Source organism: Mesocricetus auratus, unplaced genomic scaffold (genome assembly GCF_017639785.1).
Source record: "Mesocricetus auratus isolate SY011 unplaced genomic scaffold, BCM_Maur_2.0 Super-Scaffold_4256, whole genome shotgun sequence".
NCBI lineage: Eukaryota > Metazoa > Chordata > Mammalia > Rodentia > Cricetidae > Mesocricetus > Mesocricetus auratus.
In genome coordinates, this window is record NW_024429182.1 from 18119014 (window position 1) to 18138684 (window position 19671).

Here is a 19671-nt window from a genome sequence, read left to right on the forward strand (position 1 = left end):
CCTGTCTAGTCCTAGCATCCATTGTGGTAACTGGTGTGTTTCCACTTGTCTGGAAGGACAGCCAGTCTTTGAGGATGAAATAACATACTTTCTACTGGCATTTGCCTTTATCTGCCTGTTTCCCTTCTAGTGGAAAACTGAGAAGGACACATATAACCCACTTGATGTTTTTCTTTAGATGTAAGCTGTTACTAGAGCCTGAAACGTGGTATGCACTCTATTGCCTTGTTTACTGACATCAGGTTATTATAAGGACATTTATATGTATTATGTAAATATATGTTTTTATATATACTATTCTTACCTTTGCTATCAGTCAGGAAAGTATATTTATGAGATGTGTGGAAGACAATAAATAAAAACTGGAAACAAGTAGCACAATTATATATTGGAATTTACCAAGCATCTTCCCCATATATGACTGTATTCAATTACTGTTGCATTCATCATAATTGTGTTAGTTTTACATTCTAGATGACTGAGGGTTAAAATAGTTTAAAAACATTACTCAGTATCACAAAGTCAAATCCAACAAATTCAGAAGTATAAATGGAGGTCTTTCAACTCCTATTCAAGGATTTCACCCACCCTCATATACTCTTGTAAGATAAAGAACACAAAAAATAGGCTTTGAGGGAAAGTGTCTCTGGCTGTGTTGCCATTTAGTAGTTATGTGCATGAGAAATTGACTATCAGTTGAACCTTCATTTACACACACACACACACACACACCTGAAGTAAGGAAATGTTCTACCTCTCAGAACTATTCAAGGTTGACAAGATAATATATATAGCCATCGAGCACTGTGAGTGGTCCCCACAACCTCAGTAAGCAACCAACTGTCACTGTTCACAAACTCACAAGCACTAACAGTGCCATAGTGAATAAATTGCTGTATCCTTAAGTTTTCTCTTCTTGCTTATGATAGAAAGGATCTCTTCTAGCTATTAGACAGGGTGAGCATAACATTTTTCAGAAAAATGGAATAGGTATAGAAATAACTACTCTTTATTTAGTAGAAGGAAAAGGAGGTGGTGTGTATGAGCTAAAGTTTGTGACAGGCTGAAATTGAGAAAAAAATATCACAGGGAAAGTGAGGGAAAAATCATGTAGTCAAGGTGGTAATCATTAAGCTCATATAAATCTTGCTGTCATATTTATGTGACAAAACAGAATTGACCATAAACAGGAAATGTCATTAGCCTCAGTCCCAGGCCTAGCACTGTATTACTCACTGTTTCTACTTCTCTGAGAGAAAATAGTAAGGGTGGAAATATGGTGATTTTTCACAAAGCTTAACTTGTCCAATTCAAATACCTGCTTTTGACATTTCAGTTTTTCTGATGATAATTCTTTTGGAATGTAATATTAGTAAGCAGCTGGTAGATTTGTTTTTTAGAAAGGCCTTTACTAGTAAAAATAAAATGGAAGATATATGTCTGTTCTTTTCATTGACTAATACTTATTTCAAAATCCCAAAGGCTAGAAATTATTAAATGGTTAATATTCAAGTTTTCTTATAGTTTTTGGAACTTAATCTCTTAGATATTAAAAGAACCATACAGAGTACTAGTCGAGATTCAAACATAGTGTCCCATAGGAGACATTGTGAAGTTTAATTTTAATTGTCAACTTGAAGTCATCTAGTATCAACTGGGAAGAGTGCCTCAAAGAGGGGTTTCCAGTACAGCTTGTCCTATAGGTTTGCTTGGCATGTTAATTGATGTGGGAAGACCCAGCTTGAAAGTGGGTGGCACCATTCCCTGGGTTTGGGTCCTGGGTTCTCTAAAGAGAGGAGAAAGCAAACTTAGCAATAATCTTATATCCATTCCTTCTCCTTCTGCTCTTGACAGTGGATGTGGTATGACTGGGTGTCTTGATGGACTGTAAAGTTGGAGTTATGAACTAAAACAAACCTTTAAATCCACAAGATGCTTTTTGTCCAGGTATGTTGTCACTGCAACAGAAATGAAAGTAGGATGGAAATCAGTGCATTAGTTTCCAGTAGTTGATAGTTTTGGACAGAGGTTCAGTTGTTATTCTGTAGGGAACTGTAATCTGAGACAGAAACAACATGGATATTGTTGTCACCCAGCACAGGGAAAATATGCCAGAAGCATCAGCATAATATATAGATTAGTAAAGAACAATCCACAGCATGTAGTTTAGGGGCAAATGAGAGGGAAGTCAAAACCCATGATAGCAAGAGAGATTATATACAAAGATTAGCTCTGAAAGTTGAACCAAGATAGATCAGAGGCCTCCAAATCAGATCTCCATGGAACAAACTAATGCTATCTGGAACTCTTTAAAATGCTAACAAATTGATTTCTTTCCCCTGATGTCCTTAGGTTGGATAAAACTATTGAATTCAGCAGGTAGGCTAGAAACAAACGGTGTTCATCAGTAATTAAGTAAGTTTGTTATGTTGGTTTTGATTTTACTACCACATACAGGTTTTATGTAAACATTAGATACTAGTTAAAGTAACCAGGCAACCAAAGTTTTACATAACAGCAATCAATAAAATTGTAAAAACTCACAATTTAGCAGATTCTCAATATATTCAATATATCTTGGTTGAATGAATACCTTTGAAAGATATATTAATTTTAGAATATAATGGCTAAGTGGTTTATTTCATTGAAATGGTTTTCCAATGGTCTTAGTTAATTTAGCTTCCACAATTCATTTACTTATAAGTCAAGGGTGTTTTGGTCTTTGGAAAATTTAACTTTCTGCTAAGAAGATATAGTTTAATTCTGAATATAGGAAATGAACTAACAGCTTCTGAAAATAAGTATGCCCTGAAGGAGATGGCCAGGGATATGTTAATAACTATGAAAACAAATCAGTGAACAGATCCTCAAAATACAATTGCTGTGACAAATAAAATTGTTCTTGAGAGCAGCATATGATCTCAGTGTGTTGGGCCGGTTTGATTTACTATTATTGTATGTCCTAGCTATTTTTTGAGTACTGACTCAAGAGTCTGGAGATAAAGGAAAGTCTTTGATCACCATTTCCAAGAGATGTCAGTACTCTTCAAAATTACAGTAGTTTGTACTGGAACTTATGGTTGTTTCATCCTAACCTCAGGAGCATAAGCATATCTTTAAGGATATAAGGGTATTGGAAAATTGAAGGAAGCAGGTGTTAAGGCTAGAGCCAGCATTTAATTCATGTTATCATGTAGTTTCTACATGATCGATCTGGTCTGGGGTTTCTCTGTTAGCTTCATTCTATTTGGTCATACCTTTAGAGGGTTCTCATAGCACTTCCCAGTTCAATGTAGCATAACCCCACATTTTCTGGTTGCTTAGATTAGCAGAGAATCTTCAGGGAATGTTAGCTGAAGGTGATCCAGTCCAGTTCTATCCAGATTGGTTAATCCCTTCTGGTTGAAGGCAGGAAAGTAGGTTATTATAGTGTTTACTGAGCTTTGACAATGCCCACTGTGCATCCACTCTGGGTGGGGGGGTGGAGTGGGAGAGGGTGGAGGGAGGGGTGGAAAGCGGGGGTTGGGCAGGAAGGAGGGGGGGGATGGACCTATGTTCTGCATTCAATTGTCATCTAGTCTTGTTTTATCCAAGAATGCTGTGGGATGCTCCTATGTGCCCATTTTTCATAAAATAGTTCTCTTCATCTGTCAAATAGAGGGCTTGTTATATCCCAGAAAGAAGCTGCAAGTGGGACCAGGGGTGTGGCTGACTGTTGAGGGTGGGGATTCAAAGGGCAGAGGCTTGTAGTGCATCTGGAAGCCCAGGCTGATCTGTGTCCAGAAGTTACAAGCAGGGACACTAATTTTGACCAGGGGCTGGGTTTGAAAGCCCTATAGCACCTTCCTTCCTCAGAAAGGCACACTCACCTGCAGGGGGACTAGTGAGGGTTGTTGGCAAGGAGACATTGGAGGGGCATCTTTAGGTTTGCAATGTAATGCATTGACCAAGGAGTGGCTCAAATGTACACAGAGGGAGTGCCTTGACTATCCAAGTGCAGTGCTGTAGGTTGCTTGACCTTGCCAAAGCCAGCAACATATGGAAAGCTCAAGACATCTCACATGTAATAGCAGGGCTATGGAGCATACTGATTCGTTTTGACTCTTTTGGTTAGAATGCCTTTGACCTGGGCATTCTGTCTTCTCTCCCTCACCTTGGTCTCCCATTCCCCTTTTGAGGAGAAATGTTTGTCTATGTCTGTTTTGTGAGGCTCAGAGGTCTGCACACCTAGGCACGGACTCTCTTTTGCTCTCTGTGCCTTGGCAAAAATTATAGTCACCACCACCAGATGCTTTACAACTAATAACCCTTACATTTACTACTTCAACCCCAAAAGGAAGGCACAGAGTGGACAATATAACAGAGGTAGTCAGGACAGACTGACACTGAGGCGGTGAAGCACCCTCCCTAGAGCCTCCTGGGGAGGGGAAGTGAAAACAAGACGATAGTTATAACCCAAGATGGTACCACAGTACTGTTTCAATCCCACTGGCCGCTTCCTGACCCTAGAGGGTTAAATCAGTAGGGCACAACGACCACCCCTCCCCCTTCCCCCTCCCCCACTTCTTACCTTTAAAAAGTTAAAAAATGTCTGCAGTGAAATCTCTTAAAGGGGCGGTGCTGGTGAACAGTACTCTTGGCACGAGTTGCTGAGAAGGCTGGCTAGGGGCGTGAGTTCGCTCCACCAGCACCAAAACACTGAAAAAAAAATGCGAGCAAGCAAGCAAGATCGAGCGAGCTAGAGCGAAAGAGAATAGGGGGGGGAGAGGAGGGGGCAGATAGACACACACTTTAGATAAGGACAATTAGTCACCATCGAGACCCAGTGGGGAGAGAGTTTAAATCAGAGGGATTTAATGAGGGTGCTCTGTGCTTTCCCTGAAGCCATGTCCTCCAGCAGCTCCTGTCCCCCCTCGTGCCTAGCCCTGGTGGCCCTCTTCTTGGCTCTGTTGCTCCATCTCTCCCTCTCCTTCCAAGCTGGAGACAGGAGAACCTTGCCTGTAGACAGAGCTGCAGGTCTGAAGGAAAAGACCCTGATTCTACTTGATGTGAGCACCAAGAACCCAGTCAGGACAGTCAATGAGAACTTCCTCTCTCTGCAGCTGGATCCCTCCATCATTCATGATGGCTGGCTGGATTTCTTAAGGTAAGGCAGGGGCTTCAATGGATCATTTAAAAATTTAAGTACCCCCACCCCCATTCTCTTCCTATCCCCTGCTCCAAAGGGGGAAGAAAAAGAGGACGAAGAAGCATAAGGAGGTGGAGGAGGAGGAGAAGAGGAGGAGGAGGAGGAGGTGCAACACCAGCAGAAGCAGCAGCAGCAGCAGCAGAAGCAGCCCAGCAGCAGCAGCTAGCCGATCTGCCTTTCAAAGAGAGAAAAAGGAGGTTTCCCCCTCCTGGAATATTTGCTGTGAGGCTGTAACTAGTGATTGAGAAAAGCAATGTTTTCTATTAAGATGCACATGTTTGCAATGCAGAAGGCATTTCAGAAACTTATCAGTTATGACTGAAAAAATGTTGTGCTTACATATATCCACAATTAGCCTCCCCTTCTGAAAAAGAAACAAGAGGTTCAGGGAAGTTACCAAAGGGAAGATCTGGAACAACAAAGACTCCAGAGGAGTGGCTGTGTGTGAGAGAGAAAGCCCTGTGCGTGTGTCTGAACGTTCAACTGGGTTGCATGGACGTGGAATTTGCCACGGAAAGATGGTCTCATCAGTTGTCACTCCTAGACAGAAAACGAATTTAAGGAGAGTCTTGAGCGGTGAGCAAGTTGGATTGGAGTTATTTTTTTTATTTTGTATCCTCCGCTGTCATTACCAGACTTGAGGACTTTGTAAGACACTTTTTATAGATGGAGCCCTTCCCCCTCCGCCCTCCTCTTTGAGTTTTCCTTGGTAACTGCATAGCTTAGTTTTTCTTTTCAGTGGGGGAAAAATCGTTGCTCGGGTCGTAGTGTATATCATACGCGATCCATAAAGGTCCTAGACACTCTCAGGGGAAGCGTTGGGGATTTTGAACCTGAACCCGGCAGTGGTGGGTTTGCAAACCTGGAGGTTGAGATTCCCTGGCAATCTAACTGGGTTCACCCTCTTCCCCAGTTGTTTCTGTTCTGGCAGCTGAGCAACCGCGACCTCTTCCCATCAGGGACAGTTGCAGGGAGAAGGGTGTGTTGGAGATAAAAAGAGAAAAATACAAAAGAAAAAGGGAGGAAAAACTTCTGCAATATCGAATCTCCAAGTGTTAAGTGTTTGAAAATTCCCTCCAAGTTAGAGCCGTGAGTGCTCTCCATCTCATTCCAGATCCGAGGCTGCGTCCGACATACATCTTTAGTGAGCATTTTTCACTCATCGAGAAATTCGAGTTTTGCTTTTCCGGGTGCACCCGCCCCTTAGCGCTCAGCCTGCAGTCTGTAGACGCAGCAGGTAGTTGTGGGCGCTGCTCTGAGCGCTCCTACCAGGTCCGGTAGCAGTAGCCCAAAGACCCGGAGGTCGCCGCCGCCAATGCGGACGCCGTTTCGGGGTTCCAGAGGGTACAGTTGTTGGGAGGGCGGAAACAGCACTGCACGACCGAGTTTCATCCTTGAAAGCTTTTCTGTGCAGCGGAACGCTTCTCTGAATTCATCCAAATGCGGGGTGCAACAGGGGCTTTCCTAAATGCACGCCCCACTTACACTGCACTGCTCCAGCTGCGCGGACTCCGAGTTTCTTCTTCCTCCTCCTCCTTAAAAAAAAGTCAGCTTGTTCGCGCTAAATATTTGCGTGCTGCAGAAAAATTCTGGAAGGCAGCTTTTTGGGGGAAGAAGCCTTGGCGGGGAGCATTTGCATTGGCTGTGCAGGCTTTATCCGGAAGATTGGAAATGCTGTGTTTCCCTGGGGCCACACTCGCGCGGACGTCCCTTCTGCGCTCAGCCGGCCCACGCGACGCCTAAACTGTGTCCGCCCTGGAACTCGGACCTGGAGAATCCAGGCAAATTTTCGGGGCCATCGAAACTCTCAGGGTAGATAGACATGTATCTTCCCCACAAGTATCTGAAAGTGGAATTTCCGTTAATTTCTGTGCCCTTTGAATCCATATCCTTTATGATATTCCTTAAGGTCTCCATTTTGATCTGGATTCTCAGACCCCGAACCAGCAAAGCGTTAAAAATAATGTATAGACCCGGAACTAAACAGCTGATTGCCTCAGCATCAACAGCATCCGCAGGGCTGGTTCCCCATTCCTTCCCAGAGTAGCAGTTTTTGGCTTTTAAAATCTGTGGATGGAAATCCTGAACTTATGCTATTGTTCTGGTAATCAGAATTTCCCCAACGCTTTAAGTCCCAAAATTCGCCAAACTTTTTAAAAACTCTTTTTTACTCCAAACCGCTTCAAGTGGCAAGGAAAAAGAAAGATAGAACCCAGTTGAGGCCAGGAGTGGTTTGTGTGTGTGTGTGTCGGGAGGGATGGAGCCAGGTTGAATTAATTTAAGTGCCTAAAAGACACAGGTTTTTACTGTGGGACTTTTTTTTTTTTTTTTTTGCGCGGCGGGGGGTGGGGAGCGTCCTCTGAAAGTCAAAGATTTATCCTGGGAACCTCTCGGCCTGCCTGAAGGCTACTCAATTACAATATGAGGAAAATCAGTTTGGGCATTAAAAAAATCCTCTTAACCTTAGGTTCTGTGCCTGGATTTAGAGAAAGTAGGCCAAGTTTCACCATCTTGGAGGTTACTTTGCCCCTGGGGCCAGAGAGGCAACGCGGACTTGAGTTTGGAAGTTTGGCAACAGTCGGGCTGGCGGTCCGCTCCTGGTGCGTCTGTGCCAGGAGCGCTTTCCTAGTAGTAGTGGCAGAAGCCAGCCAGTTGCGCCTTGGCCCCAAGTTCGCCGCACAAATGCCCCTACCCCAACACGCGGAGCAAACACTTCTCCAGTCCTTTAGAAATCAGTTCTCAAGGCATCCAGGTGTCGGTGGGAGGTGCAGCTGGGGCCGGCCGGGGTCAGGAAGAACAGCCCCAGGGAATCTTGAGGCTGAGGGGAAAGCGGGCAGCAGAGCCGGCTCACCAGAGCCTCGGCAGAGCAGTCCGCTGTCTCCTCGGACTGCAAGCTGCAGCGGGCTTAGATAATAAATCTCCCGCCGGGTCTCCTGCAGGGAGTGAGAAGGGGCCTTGCTCCCTGACCACTGCGCTCTAGCCTTCTCCCGGGATCCTTTCCTCTCTCTCTTTCTCTACCCCTGCAGCTCCAAGCGTCTGGTGACCCTGGCCCGGGGACTCTCGCCCGCCTTTCTGCGCTTCGGGGGCAAAAGGACGGATTTCCTGCAGTTCCAGAACCTGAGAAATCCGGCGAAAAGCCGCGGGGGCCCGGGCCCGGATTACTATCTCAAAAACTATGAGGATGGTGAGAAATTTGGTCCCGATTTTGAGTGTTGGAGGAAATTGGGGGTGGGAACAAGCACTCAGCTGTGTGTGTGTGTGTGTGTGTCTATGTCTGTGTGTGTGTGTCTGTGTGTGTCTGTGTGTGTGTGTGTGTGTGTCTGTGTGTGTGTGTGTAGGGGCAGACTTGGAACAGAGACTGAAGCTTCCCTGAAAAACTACAGCAGCAGGCTAGGGTTCACTAAGACTGTGAGACTCCTAGGGTGGCAGTGTAAAGAGAACTCTCCAGGTTGTGCAAATCCTGTGTGTGTCTGCCTTCTGTGCTGTGCAGTAGAGTTTCCACAGTCCTGGAACCTATAGGCCACACTTCTTTGAGCTAGTGCTGATGCATGAGCGTATGTATGTCTATGTGTGTTTGTTTGTTTTTGAGAAAATTCATCCAGGTTCCCAGATTATTGAAGAGCCAGGCACACTTCATTCCTAAAATTCTAGGAATTTGTCTTATTTCTTGTTTTCCTGGAAGTGGAGATAGAGATTTAACTTTTTTTGAAGCCCACTCTAAAATTTAATGGAATAATTCCTCTTAGATTGTTCCAATGTGAGGAAGGTTTCTCCCTTTTTTGGACTGTCCAATCTGTGTGTCAGCTTTCTTTACAGCCAGAATCACATGAGTTAAGTATCGCAAGGCTCCAAATTCTATTCCTGTGTGAGAGGTCAGTCATTTTAAATTTGAACAATTTTGCTTTTGTTACAAATGAATGAAAATGATATTTAAAAGCATTCTGCAAAGGTTTGGTGCTAGTATCTATGAACTTTGCAGCATGACCAGAAATAGGTGGCAGTTGTAACATCTTCAGCCACCCATGCTCTTAAAGTTGGTAGAGGAGGGTTAGTGTCTCGTTTTTGAGGGCTCCATCTCTCTCCTGCTGTTCCTTCTCACAGTATTATTATTGTTATTTTAAGGAACTGGGCACAGGTTTTCAGAGTCCTTGGGATTTTGTTACAACTTATTCTTATAAATCACCCGAACAAGGAGATATCTTTGGGAATTTCAGGTCTCCACTGAGTGAGACTTTTGGAGGAAAGGGTACTAGGATCTATTTCAAGGGTAGAGTAGCTGATGAACGTGTGTGTGTGTGTGTGTGTGTGTGTGTGTGTGTGTGTGTAGATAAAGTACAGTTTGTTGAATTTGAAGCATTACTAAGATTTGCCTACTCTTTTGAAATAGTTGTCCAAGAGTGAAGGTGTTTACTAACTCATCTTTACACAGGTGAAAATCACTGCTATGAAACATGGGAACTGCATGTAGATTCTGCTGTCATTCGCATGTAGCCCTGACAGGCAAAGACCATCGGGCGCCACCTCTGGTGGCTATTGTGGCCCAGGGCTTCATTGTCCTCAGGTCATTGCCAGCTCTGGCATCAGACAGGATATACTAGTGATTTTCCTGAGGAGATAGGTTTTGTTCAAATTCATCAATTATACTTCCTCCTAAGTTTATGGAAACAACTTGCAAGACCTCCAGAAATTGCTGGGAGGAGAAAAAAACCTGTATGTTTTAGAAATCGACTTTTTTTTTTCAAACCTTGCATTTAAAATTCTGCCAACCCTTCATTGAGTGTAGTGAATTCTGCTTAAAGTGAAGAATGATGTTTACTTACCTTTATAAAAGGAGAAAGTGAGCATCATGAGAACAAAAGGAATTGGCAGACAGTTGTGTCTGTAAAATTTGCAGAATTAAAAACCACACAAAACAGCCCTCAAACCACAAGACTAGAAAAGTCTGCTCAAGTTCAGTCCTTCCACTACTTCAGAGTCAATACAGGATCATCCCAGGTGAACTTCTCTCCTTACCCAACCTGGTATTGAACATATGTGAAAACAGTTTTCTTGCCTGAAGGAGAGAGTTCTCCTACCTTTAGTTTTTCTTTTTCTTTTTTTTGCCTGCAAATTTCTCCTGAACTTTCCTTTTCTAAATATTCTTCAGATATTTACAGTGATATGTGTATATGTTTAAAGATGCATACCTTCAAAGTAACTTGTCTTTGGTGTAGGCATCAACCCCTCAGACTACCTGGAATTAATTCTTTTAAAACTTTCTTTAAAGTCAACCCTTCCAGACCCTAATCTGTTTTATTGCTCCTAGCTGAACTCCTTCTTATTTATGTCTCCCTGGTAATAGGATGCTATGAACTATATCAGCAGTTGAGGCCTTACCAGAGTTAAAGAGAGTAGGAATGCCCTATTCTTACCTTTTGATTCTCACATATCCTTAAATCATCTGTATTGTCTTTATTGTTAAATGTTACATTACAAAATTTAATGTTTTTGGTATAATAACAATTTAACTAATGTTCCTTGTCACTTGTCATCCAATGATAATTGTACTCATCACATACATCTCAAAATAATTCTTTTAGTAAATGGTTCTGCATTACATACTTGGCCATCAAGGCACCTTATTAAAATATATTCACTTGAGGTGCAGGCCACACCAGTCAGAAGAACAGATGACCTGTCTATGGGAGAAAGATGGGCTCAATATTTGTAACTAAAATAAAAATCTGTGCAAAACATAAATAAAAATACTACTACTTGAAAAATATTCACTTAAACTAATATTGAATAACAATGAATTCACAAATGCAGTATGAAAACTGATGATATAGTGAAGAAAATACGGAACTTGGGCTTAGAAAGCTCACACTGTAGGCTTGGATCTAACATTTATGCCTGTGGGGTCTAGGGCTCACTTCTCAATTATGTGGATGACGATGATACCTGCTCTGCATTTTTTCCTGTGAGGACTATAACAAGTAATTGGTAAATATTTTGTTGATGGCAAGGCGCTATAAGAAGGCTAAAGTCTCTTACATTTACATTTGATGCTATAAAGCGGTAGTGAGTAGTGATTAAGATTCAAAAAGGTTGAAGTCAGTGTGGAAGAAGGAGTTTGGCTTAAGGAATCTCTGAGAGAATGGAAAGGATATTGGGACAATTTAATGGGGAAGTGAGACACCAAAGAAGCTTTTTTTTTTTGTGTGTATGATGACTATGGAAGAGATTGACCTCTAGTTTTATGATATACCAACATTAAAATGAAATGTAGCTCCTGCTTGGGCAAAACCCATATTTTCCTAGTTAATTCACTAATGTTGCTACTCTGTTGTGAATTTTTCTCTTGAATTAATAATGCAATTAATAAGTCATGTGGCTTCTATTTTTCAAATACTTCCTGAGCACAGTAGAACAATTGCACTGTTTTGAACTTTGTGCTGGGACAATTTGGATTTCACGTAAGCATAGTAATGATGGAGGAGTAAGACTGATTTTTTAAAAACCCTGTGAGTCTCACTTTTGCCTAACTCTCTGTCTTCTGTGTTATGCCTTTTACTTGTTCCCCACAACATACTGGGTGAATATTTTTTCTTATGTCTCTTTTGTTCTAGCCTGCCCCTCTTCATTATGTCTTTAGTGTTCTTTATTTGAATGACCCTCTTTGTATGGCTATAACCATATCTGAAATGAAGATGTGCGCCATTTGTTATGCACATTAAAAGCTAAATGTCTAAAATTTTATGTTTATCATGTTACATTTTTAATTTTTTGCCAAAAAGCCTTGATTATTTGTGCATTGCTTATATAAGCTTTTAAAACTCTTCAAGATGGTGTTTAAGGCCTTTCACATTAGTTTCTGCTTTTCCTACCCTATACTTCTGTGTACCTTTTATATGGCCTTCCTTGATTATTCAGACCTTCCTAAAGTACCTTTTTGTCTTAATCCCATGGTTTTTTTTTTTTTTTTTGGCTAGCATATTTCTGCTTGAATGTCTTTCTCTAGGCTCTCTGCAAATCTCACCCTACCACACTTATCTTAAAGGGATATTGCAATAGTCTTTATTTGTATAGTCTTTTGAACAGGAAGTTTCAAGTGATCTCTTATTCTTGAAGGCATGCTTTTATTCTTTGGCTCTTCCTACCTTGTGTTGACATGGAACTTCCCATATACACGTTTGGATCACCTTTCCAACTGAAATGCAAAATATAGGAGGAGATTGTAGCTAGATATCATACAATTGACACATGATAGACCTTCAGTAAATAGTCTCAGCACTTTATTATTTAGCAAATATTTCCAGTAGTTCAATAGTTGTGTGCAAAGGTCTAGGAAGATAAAAGTGATCAATGAAGCAATGAGTCAAGGCATATGTAAATATATGTCATTCTTCTGCTTCCATTTCGTGCTCCCATGAAGTTCATTCTAACTGCTATTTTAGTAACTTTTTCACGATTTCAGCCCAATATACAGACATTTTATCCTTGATCATCAAAGTTTTCTTGGTTCTAGGCTATGGATTAAGTCTAACTTTATCATTAAATTTAAAACTTTTCATTGGGACAGAAGTTACTGTTATTGTACATGCTTTTTTTTTTGTCTTGAATTTTGTTTTTTTCTTGTTTGCTTTCTGTAGTTCCTATGTCTGATTTTCTAGTTCTTGATATACTGGTGCTTTTTCACAATTTCATATACTTTTAATATTTGTTTCTTGTGATTTTTTTAGAGAGCTTCTGCTTTTCTAAACAATGAATTGGAGCATACATTGTTAGACTCTAAGACGTGACCCAAATATTATTGTTCCATTTTCTTTAGAAAGTTTTCCCAGTTTTCATGAAGGTCAAGTAGTTAATTACTCTTCTTTCTGTTCTTGTTTCATCAGTAGAGACACATGGCATAGGAACAGCACACCTGTTAAGATACACATATCTTTTTTTTTTCCGAGACAGAGTTTCTCTGTATTGCTTTGGAGGCTGTCCTGGAACTTGCTCTGTAGACCAGGCTGGCCTCAAACTCAAGATACACATATCTCGAACATGTACAGTGTTCATTATCTCAATTTGTTTCACATAATGTTTCTTGAAACTCAGTTAATGAAAAACAAATACTTTTAATTACCTACTTTGGGTTTAATTTTATGCTGAACAATGAAAAGCAGAATAGAAAAAATTAAAGATCATGTCCCAAATCACCATTTGAACATTAGTGTTAATTGCTTTTTGGGAAATCTATAACTCAATGTTGAAATAAATAAGCCAAAACTTCAAACAAGACAGTCTATTTACACTACCTTGTAATATTTATTGACAGATGACAGTGCTGGTTTCAATAATAAGTTCATAGATTCCCTTCCTATGTGAAGAGTAACACCAAGACAACATAGGATTACCATCTAAGGAGAATAAATGTGTTTGCCCAAATAGAGCAAGGCTGAGGTGTCCAGGCATAGGCACAAGTCAGGTTGAGTCTGTGAATGATGGTAGATTTTAGAGATGTAAAGACCAGGAGAGAAGGCATTTAACTTGTGAAAGCATGGGGTAAAGTATTAGGGCGTGATTGTACAGATAGAAGACCATCCTGGCTACATGGAAAAGTACATTAGAAATTGTCCTACTTCATGTACCAGAACTGTGTCAGATTCTTTTCTACAGAGGCATATTTTTACATTTTTGTTAATTATGAAAAGTTTGTAATTAAAAAATTACATATTGTAGCTGATTCCAAACAAATTCATGTTGCTAGAAATTATTTCTAAATTGGCTTTTATGATGTTCAAATGCATTTTTTGGTAGACAAATGCATTTTCTCTTTCTATCTCCCACGTTTCTTCCCTAGTCCCTACCCTGTTGATCTGCCCAGATTTTTTTCCATGGTTCTCGAGCAAGTAACTCTAGATCTTGCTACATACTAGGCAAGAATTCTACCGGTGAGCTATTAACATATCCCCAGCTCAAGGGCACATTTCAACCTGATCTTTCAATGACACCTGGATTAATACATCCTTTTCTGCCCACTCATGCCCTTTAGTTAAAGTGTGTATAGTAACTGCACTTGATAAAGTTTGAGTTATGAAGCATATTTGAAAGATGGATGATTTAAAATTGAATTATTTATCCACTTACAATGCCAGGCTTATAAAATGAAGACCATAGAATATGCTTGATATATATATTTGAGACAGGGTTTCACTGTATAACTCTGGCTGTCTTGAAGCTCACTCTGCAGACCAGGCTGGACTTGAACTCACAGGGTTTGCCTGCCTCTGCCTCCAGGTGGGATTAAAGGTGTGTGCCACTGCCACTGCAGCTACAGCTGCCAAGCACCACCTGTGCTGGATGCAGAGCAAAAGCAAGTCAGTATTTTATTATGTTAACTCACTTATTTATCAAGAAGCTTTTAGTTCCAGATCTGTGTGTGTGTGTGTGTGTGTGTGTGTGTGTGTGTGTCTGTCTGTCTGTCTGTCTGTCTGTCTGTCTGTCTGTCTATCTATCTATCTATCTATCTATCTATCTATCTATCTATCTATCATGTAGTACCAGTAATTGAACCCTGGACCCCATGCCAGCTGGGCAAACAGTACTGTTGAGCTACAATCTTAGACTTTTAAAATTTTATTATTTAAAAATATTTTAACTTAGCTGGGTGGTAGTGGTACATGCCTTTAATCCCAGCACTTGGGAGATAGAGGCAGGTGGATCTCTGTGAGTTTGAGGCCAGTCAGTCTACAAAGCTACAAATCTTTTTCAAAAAATCAAAAACAACAACAACAACAACAAAACCCCCAAACCTTTGTGAGTGTGTATGTGTCTGTGTGTGTAGATAGCACATGTATACGCAGGTACCTGGAGTGTGTATGTGTCTTTGTGTAGATAGTACATTTATGTATATATGTATGTATGCATGTATGCATACATGTATTTATGTATGTATGTATCTGGAAAAGCCAGAGGCATCTTTGGGGCATGAGTTACAGTTGTCTGACATAGGTACTGAACCTTACAAGAGCAGTATGTGCTTTTAACTGCTGAACCACTTCTCCAGATCCTGAAAATTTAATTTTGAGATTGTCTCACTAAATTGTCTAGGCTGATCTTGAATTTGTGATCCTTCTGCCTCATCTCTTGAAGGGTAGCTGAGATTATAAGCATTTACTACCATGTAAAACTTCAGGTCTGTTTTCACCAAGTCAGAGAAAATAAATGAAACCAGGTATGGCTGTCAGATTAGTCACAGGCAATCGATCAAATTTCTTGTACCATATAAACTGTGACACTGTTATCCATACCAAGCACCATTATTTCTCCTGCCAAATTTATTTTAAAAATTCATTTTGTTGTTCCAATTACTAGGAGATGGGGATCCTATAAAAACTATGTTGTTTTCCCTTCAAAATTTCCAAGGCTTGTTTAGCCTGCCAACCTTATGGTCAGGTTCTTGGCAGCAGGAACTTTCTCTGAGAGTCCTTCAGAGTGGTTAGATGTTGATAGCTCAGCCTCAGTGCCTCTTCATGCCCCCCCCCCCGTGACTGTTCAGCCGTCTCAGTTGTTTCTCATTCTCTCTGAGCATTCAGTGTATGATAGGGAAGGAACGGGAGGAAGAAGGAAGAAGAGGAGATGGGAAAATGAGAGAATTTGACATCCTATTTAATGCATTTGTCTGTGAATGACGATTTAGACAAAATGAAAACACACCTCAGACAAGTGCTATGAAAAGCTTGTGAAAATTTGTTGAACTCTTTTGTCCTTTGTTTTCATGTTCCTATCAGAGTTCAAATCCATTCAGTTTTATTTACTTAGGTAAAGTGAAAAGTAGTAATTTTTCTTATTTCAATAAATATCTTTTGATTATTAGTGATATGCCAAAATTGTGCTAGATTGAGGCTATCAAGAGGACGAAAACATAAACAACATTGTCAAAGTGCTATGGTCTTACGTAGTCACCATAATTTTACAGTAATCTCCAGTTTTTGATTAGTCCTTCTACCTCAGTATGTTAGTGGATGATATGCCTGCCACTTTAACCCACATTCTAGTTTTTAATTGAAATTCAAAATTTCCACTTGTTTTTCATAGCTTCCACTCGTTCATAACCTAGTGCACATTAATCTTTTTCTATTTTTCTGAAGTTTTCTAAATTTTCTGTATTTACATTCTAATTTAGTGCAGGTGCCTCCAATTTATGTTTGATTAACTTAAGCAGATCATTTGTTTGTTTTTATAAATTTATTATTAAAACATATTGGTCTTGATAAACACATAGAAATTCAAATAGACATATCTATAATCATACTGCATGAAATCAAAGTATTTTTGTTATTTACAAAGATAAATTTATTTTATTTTTTGTGTGGCAAATAACAAGTGAAAGATAATACCTTCATAGTTAGAAAAATTAGGTGCATGTGTGATATTGTTACAATTGCTGTATTTTCAATTTATTTATGTGTATGAGAGTCTTGTCTACATATATGTATGTGCATCATGTGTGTGCCTGGTGCCCTCTGAGTTTTAAAGAGGGTGCGAAATCCATTGGAACTTCAGTTATGGATGGTTGGGAACTGGGATTTTGGGAGCTGAAGGTGATTTTTTTTTTTACAATAGTAACAGGTGCTCTTACTTACTGATTGATCTTTCTATCCTCAAATTTGCTCTGTCTTAATATTGGTTATTATTGCACTGTATTTAATTTATAAATAAAGCTTTATCATAAGTATGTATATATAGGAAAACCTAGTAATATGTATACATATATTTATTTATTTATATACACAAAATTCAGTACTCTCCACATTTTCAGATATCCACTGAAGGATTAGAATATATTCCCTGTAAGTAACAGGGAGTGGTTTTGTGTGTATGTCTGTGTGTGTTGAAGGACTTAGATTTTAAATTCAGTTCTTTTAATTTGTTCTGGAAAGATAAAATGCACTGAAGAAATGTGGGATTGTAAGGTTAGGAAAATGTAAATTATTCAGGTTTGTATAATTTTTAGATTTATTGAAGAATGTTTTTCTGAGTAACAATAGTTATAATAATTATACTACTCAATATTGTTGCATATTTATTATGTTCCAGATACTATTTAAAGCAGTTTACATGTATTAGCACATTTATCCTTGTATAAACCCTCTGAGGAAAGTCTTGTTTACCTAATTTTACAGAAGGAGAAATTGTGACACAGCGCAGGTAATCATCCAAAGCTACCTACCTAATGGGTTGTGGAATAGGAACTTAATGGTGCCTTGCAGACATAAACTCTGCCTCTTTCATAGAGATTTCAGTAGTAGTCTTGATTCTTACAATACTTGTGCACTATTGTACTATTGGGATTGTTGTTAATTCTTCTGAAACCTTCCTTAAATTTATTTTTTCTTTTCTTTTTTATTTAAGGTAGAAACAATTCCTTAAATTTAAAATGAAGACAGTTAACACTGTTGTCTCTATATAACGTCTGATTCTAATATTATGTGAAATACAAACTTCTTAAAGTTCATAAGACACACCAGGAAAATAGGTATAAGAACAAAAAAGGAGATAACCATGTGTTAAAGGATATAGAAAAAGCTTTCAGGGTTGTTATAGTTCAGAGAAGATAATTAAGTGAGAGCTGAATTATCAGAAGAGGAACCTAGGAGAAGGGGCTTTAGCCTGCTTTTAGGGTGAATAATAATGCTGGTAATAATACTTGACCTCTGTCCTAATTTGATTTCTATTGCTGTGATAAACTACCAAGACCAAAAGCAACTTGGGGAGGAAAGAGTTTACTTGTCTTACATGTCCTGAGCACAGTAGATCACTGGGGGAGGTCAGGACAGGAACTCAAGGAGGAAACCTGGAGCAGGAACTGAGGCAGAGACCATGAAGAAACCCTGCTGACTGGCTTGATGTCCATGGCTGGCTCAGCCTGTTTTCTTGTATAACCAAGGACCACCTGCCCATGGCTGACACCACCTACAGTGGCCTGAGACCTAGACACCAATTGTTAATCAGGAAAATGCCCCCTGGGCCGTCTGATGGAGGCAGTTCCTCAATTTAGATTCTTTCTTCTTAGGCATGTCTAAGTTTGTAACAAATTGACTTTCAAAACTAAGCCAGCATAACCTCTTATTGTGTTTTACAAAGTCAGATATAGAGTAATTAGTACAACTAGGATTAGAATATAGTCCTATACTAACCACATTTTGTTTAGATAAGAGAAGGATCTGGTCTTCTACTTACTGAATTTGTTCATCCATTCACTTATCTGGCATTTGAAAGTCATAAATTAAATCTTGAGGAGCATTAAAAAAGCTATGTATAGTCAAAGATCTTGTGGGTTAGGTCACAAGATAGTTGTTAGATAACACAATGAAAAGATAATTACAGGGGAATATGAGAATAATTGAAAGAGGTGATTGTCATCTTTTAGGAAACACTGAAGGATAGAATAAAAGTACTGGTGTGGACAGGTCTTAGAGTTTCCATTGTAGTGAGAAGATCTTGGAAGCACATGTATAGGAAGAATGACAGAAATGAATAAGCTCTGTTACTGAGGTAAGAAATGGCAGCAAGGAAGTAGATAAGAATTTTGGAAAAAATAGTGGAAAATTTTGAAAAATTGTTGGGTAGTTTTAGATTCTGGTTTATTTTTCCTTTAAGCTCTAGGTATAGGGAGATTTGTGAAGGGAAAAGGGAGCTGGTAAGGGTGGAATTTCAAGAAAGCTTTGTCTTTCTTTTTTGTACTCTTTCTTTTGAATTGAGATTTGTTAAGTTCCATAGATAACCTTTTAAATAGCCACTAGAAATTAAGAACTGAAGGAACCAAGAGGTTACATTTTCCACATTGTCTCAGGACTGTTTAAGTAACCATGTTGGTAATTGGATGGCATGGCTGATTCCAGGACTGTTTTATTCCCGATTGTGGTTTCCCCCACACATTCCTGGCACAGTGAACAGGGATGGGTACCTGTGTTCTGTGGTATGGGGTTGATCACTTATCTGTAAGGCTAGAATGGCACTGTGGTATTTGTGAGAGGCTTGCCTGATTGTATATGTTCTGGATTTCGGTTTGATCCTAGATGCTTCCATGTTTTTGAACTATTCTTTATTGCCAAACTCAAAAAAGGGGGGGGGTTGCAGAGAGATTTAGAGGTCAAATTCCAGATACCATTTAGATTTAGGACCTGAGCCTGGGTGAGGATAGGAGTCCAGAGAATATTGGGGGATAGAGGAGACTGTGAGAATGCCCCGTGAGAGACCAAAATCACTGCTGAGATTACCAAGGAATAATTTAGAAGTTTTTCAAATGAAGACGTTAATTACCTGTTACAATGCACCTAACAAAAGGGAGGAGGTGTGTGTTTCATTTACTATGTAAGAGGCTTGTGGTGCGGAAGCAGAATTGAAACTAGAACTTGAGCTTTTTGATGACATAGTCATTAAACCATGGACACTTGACAAATACGCATAGATAAATCTTTTTGTATCTCTCCTTGGTCCGAGATAGGCTT

General features: G+C 39.8%; 1 protein-coding gene across 2 annotated transcripts in view; it reads left to right on the plus strand.

The window, feature by feature from the left end:
* The first annotated feature begins 4805 nt into the window (after window positions 1-4805).
* Hpse2 (heparanase 2 (inactive)) overlaps window positions 4806-19671 on the plus strand; it is a 596152-nt gene continuing 581286 nt past the window's right edge. For both annotated transcript variants that reach the window (XM_005063570.4, XM_005063571.4), the window contains exons 1-2: window positions 4806-5146; window positions 8215-8372. In XM_005063570.4, the coding sequence (XP_005063627.1) occupies window positions 4857-5146; window positions 8215-8372 (448 nt within the window). In that variant the 5' untranslated portion in view covers window positions 4806-4856. The remainder of the gene's footprint in view (window positions 5147-8214; window positions 8373-19671) is intronic.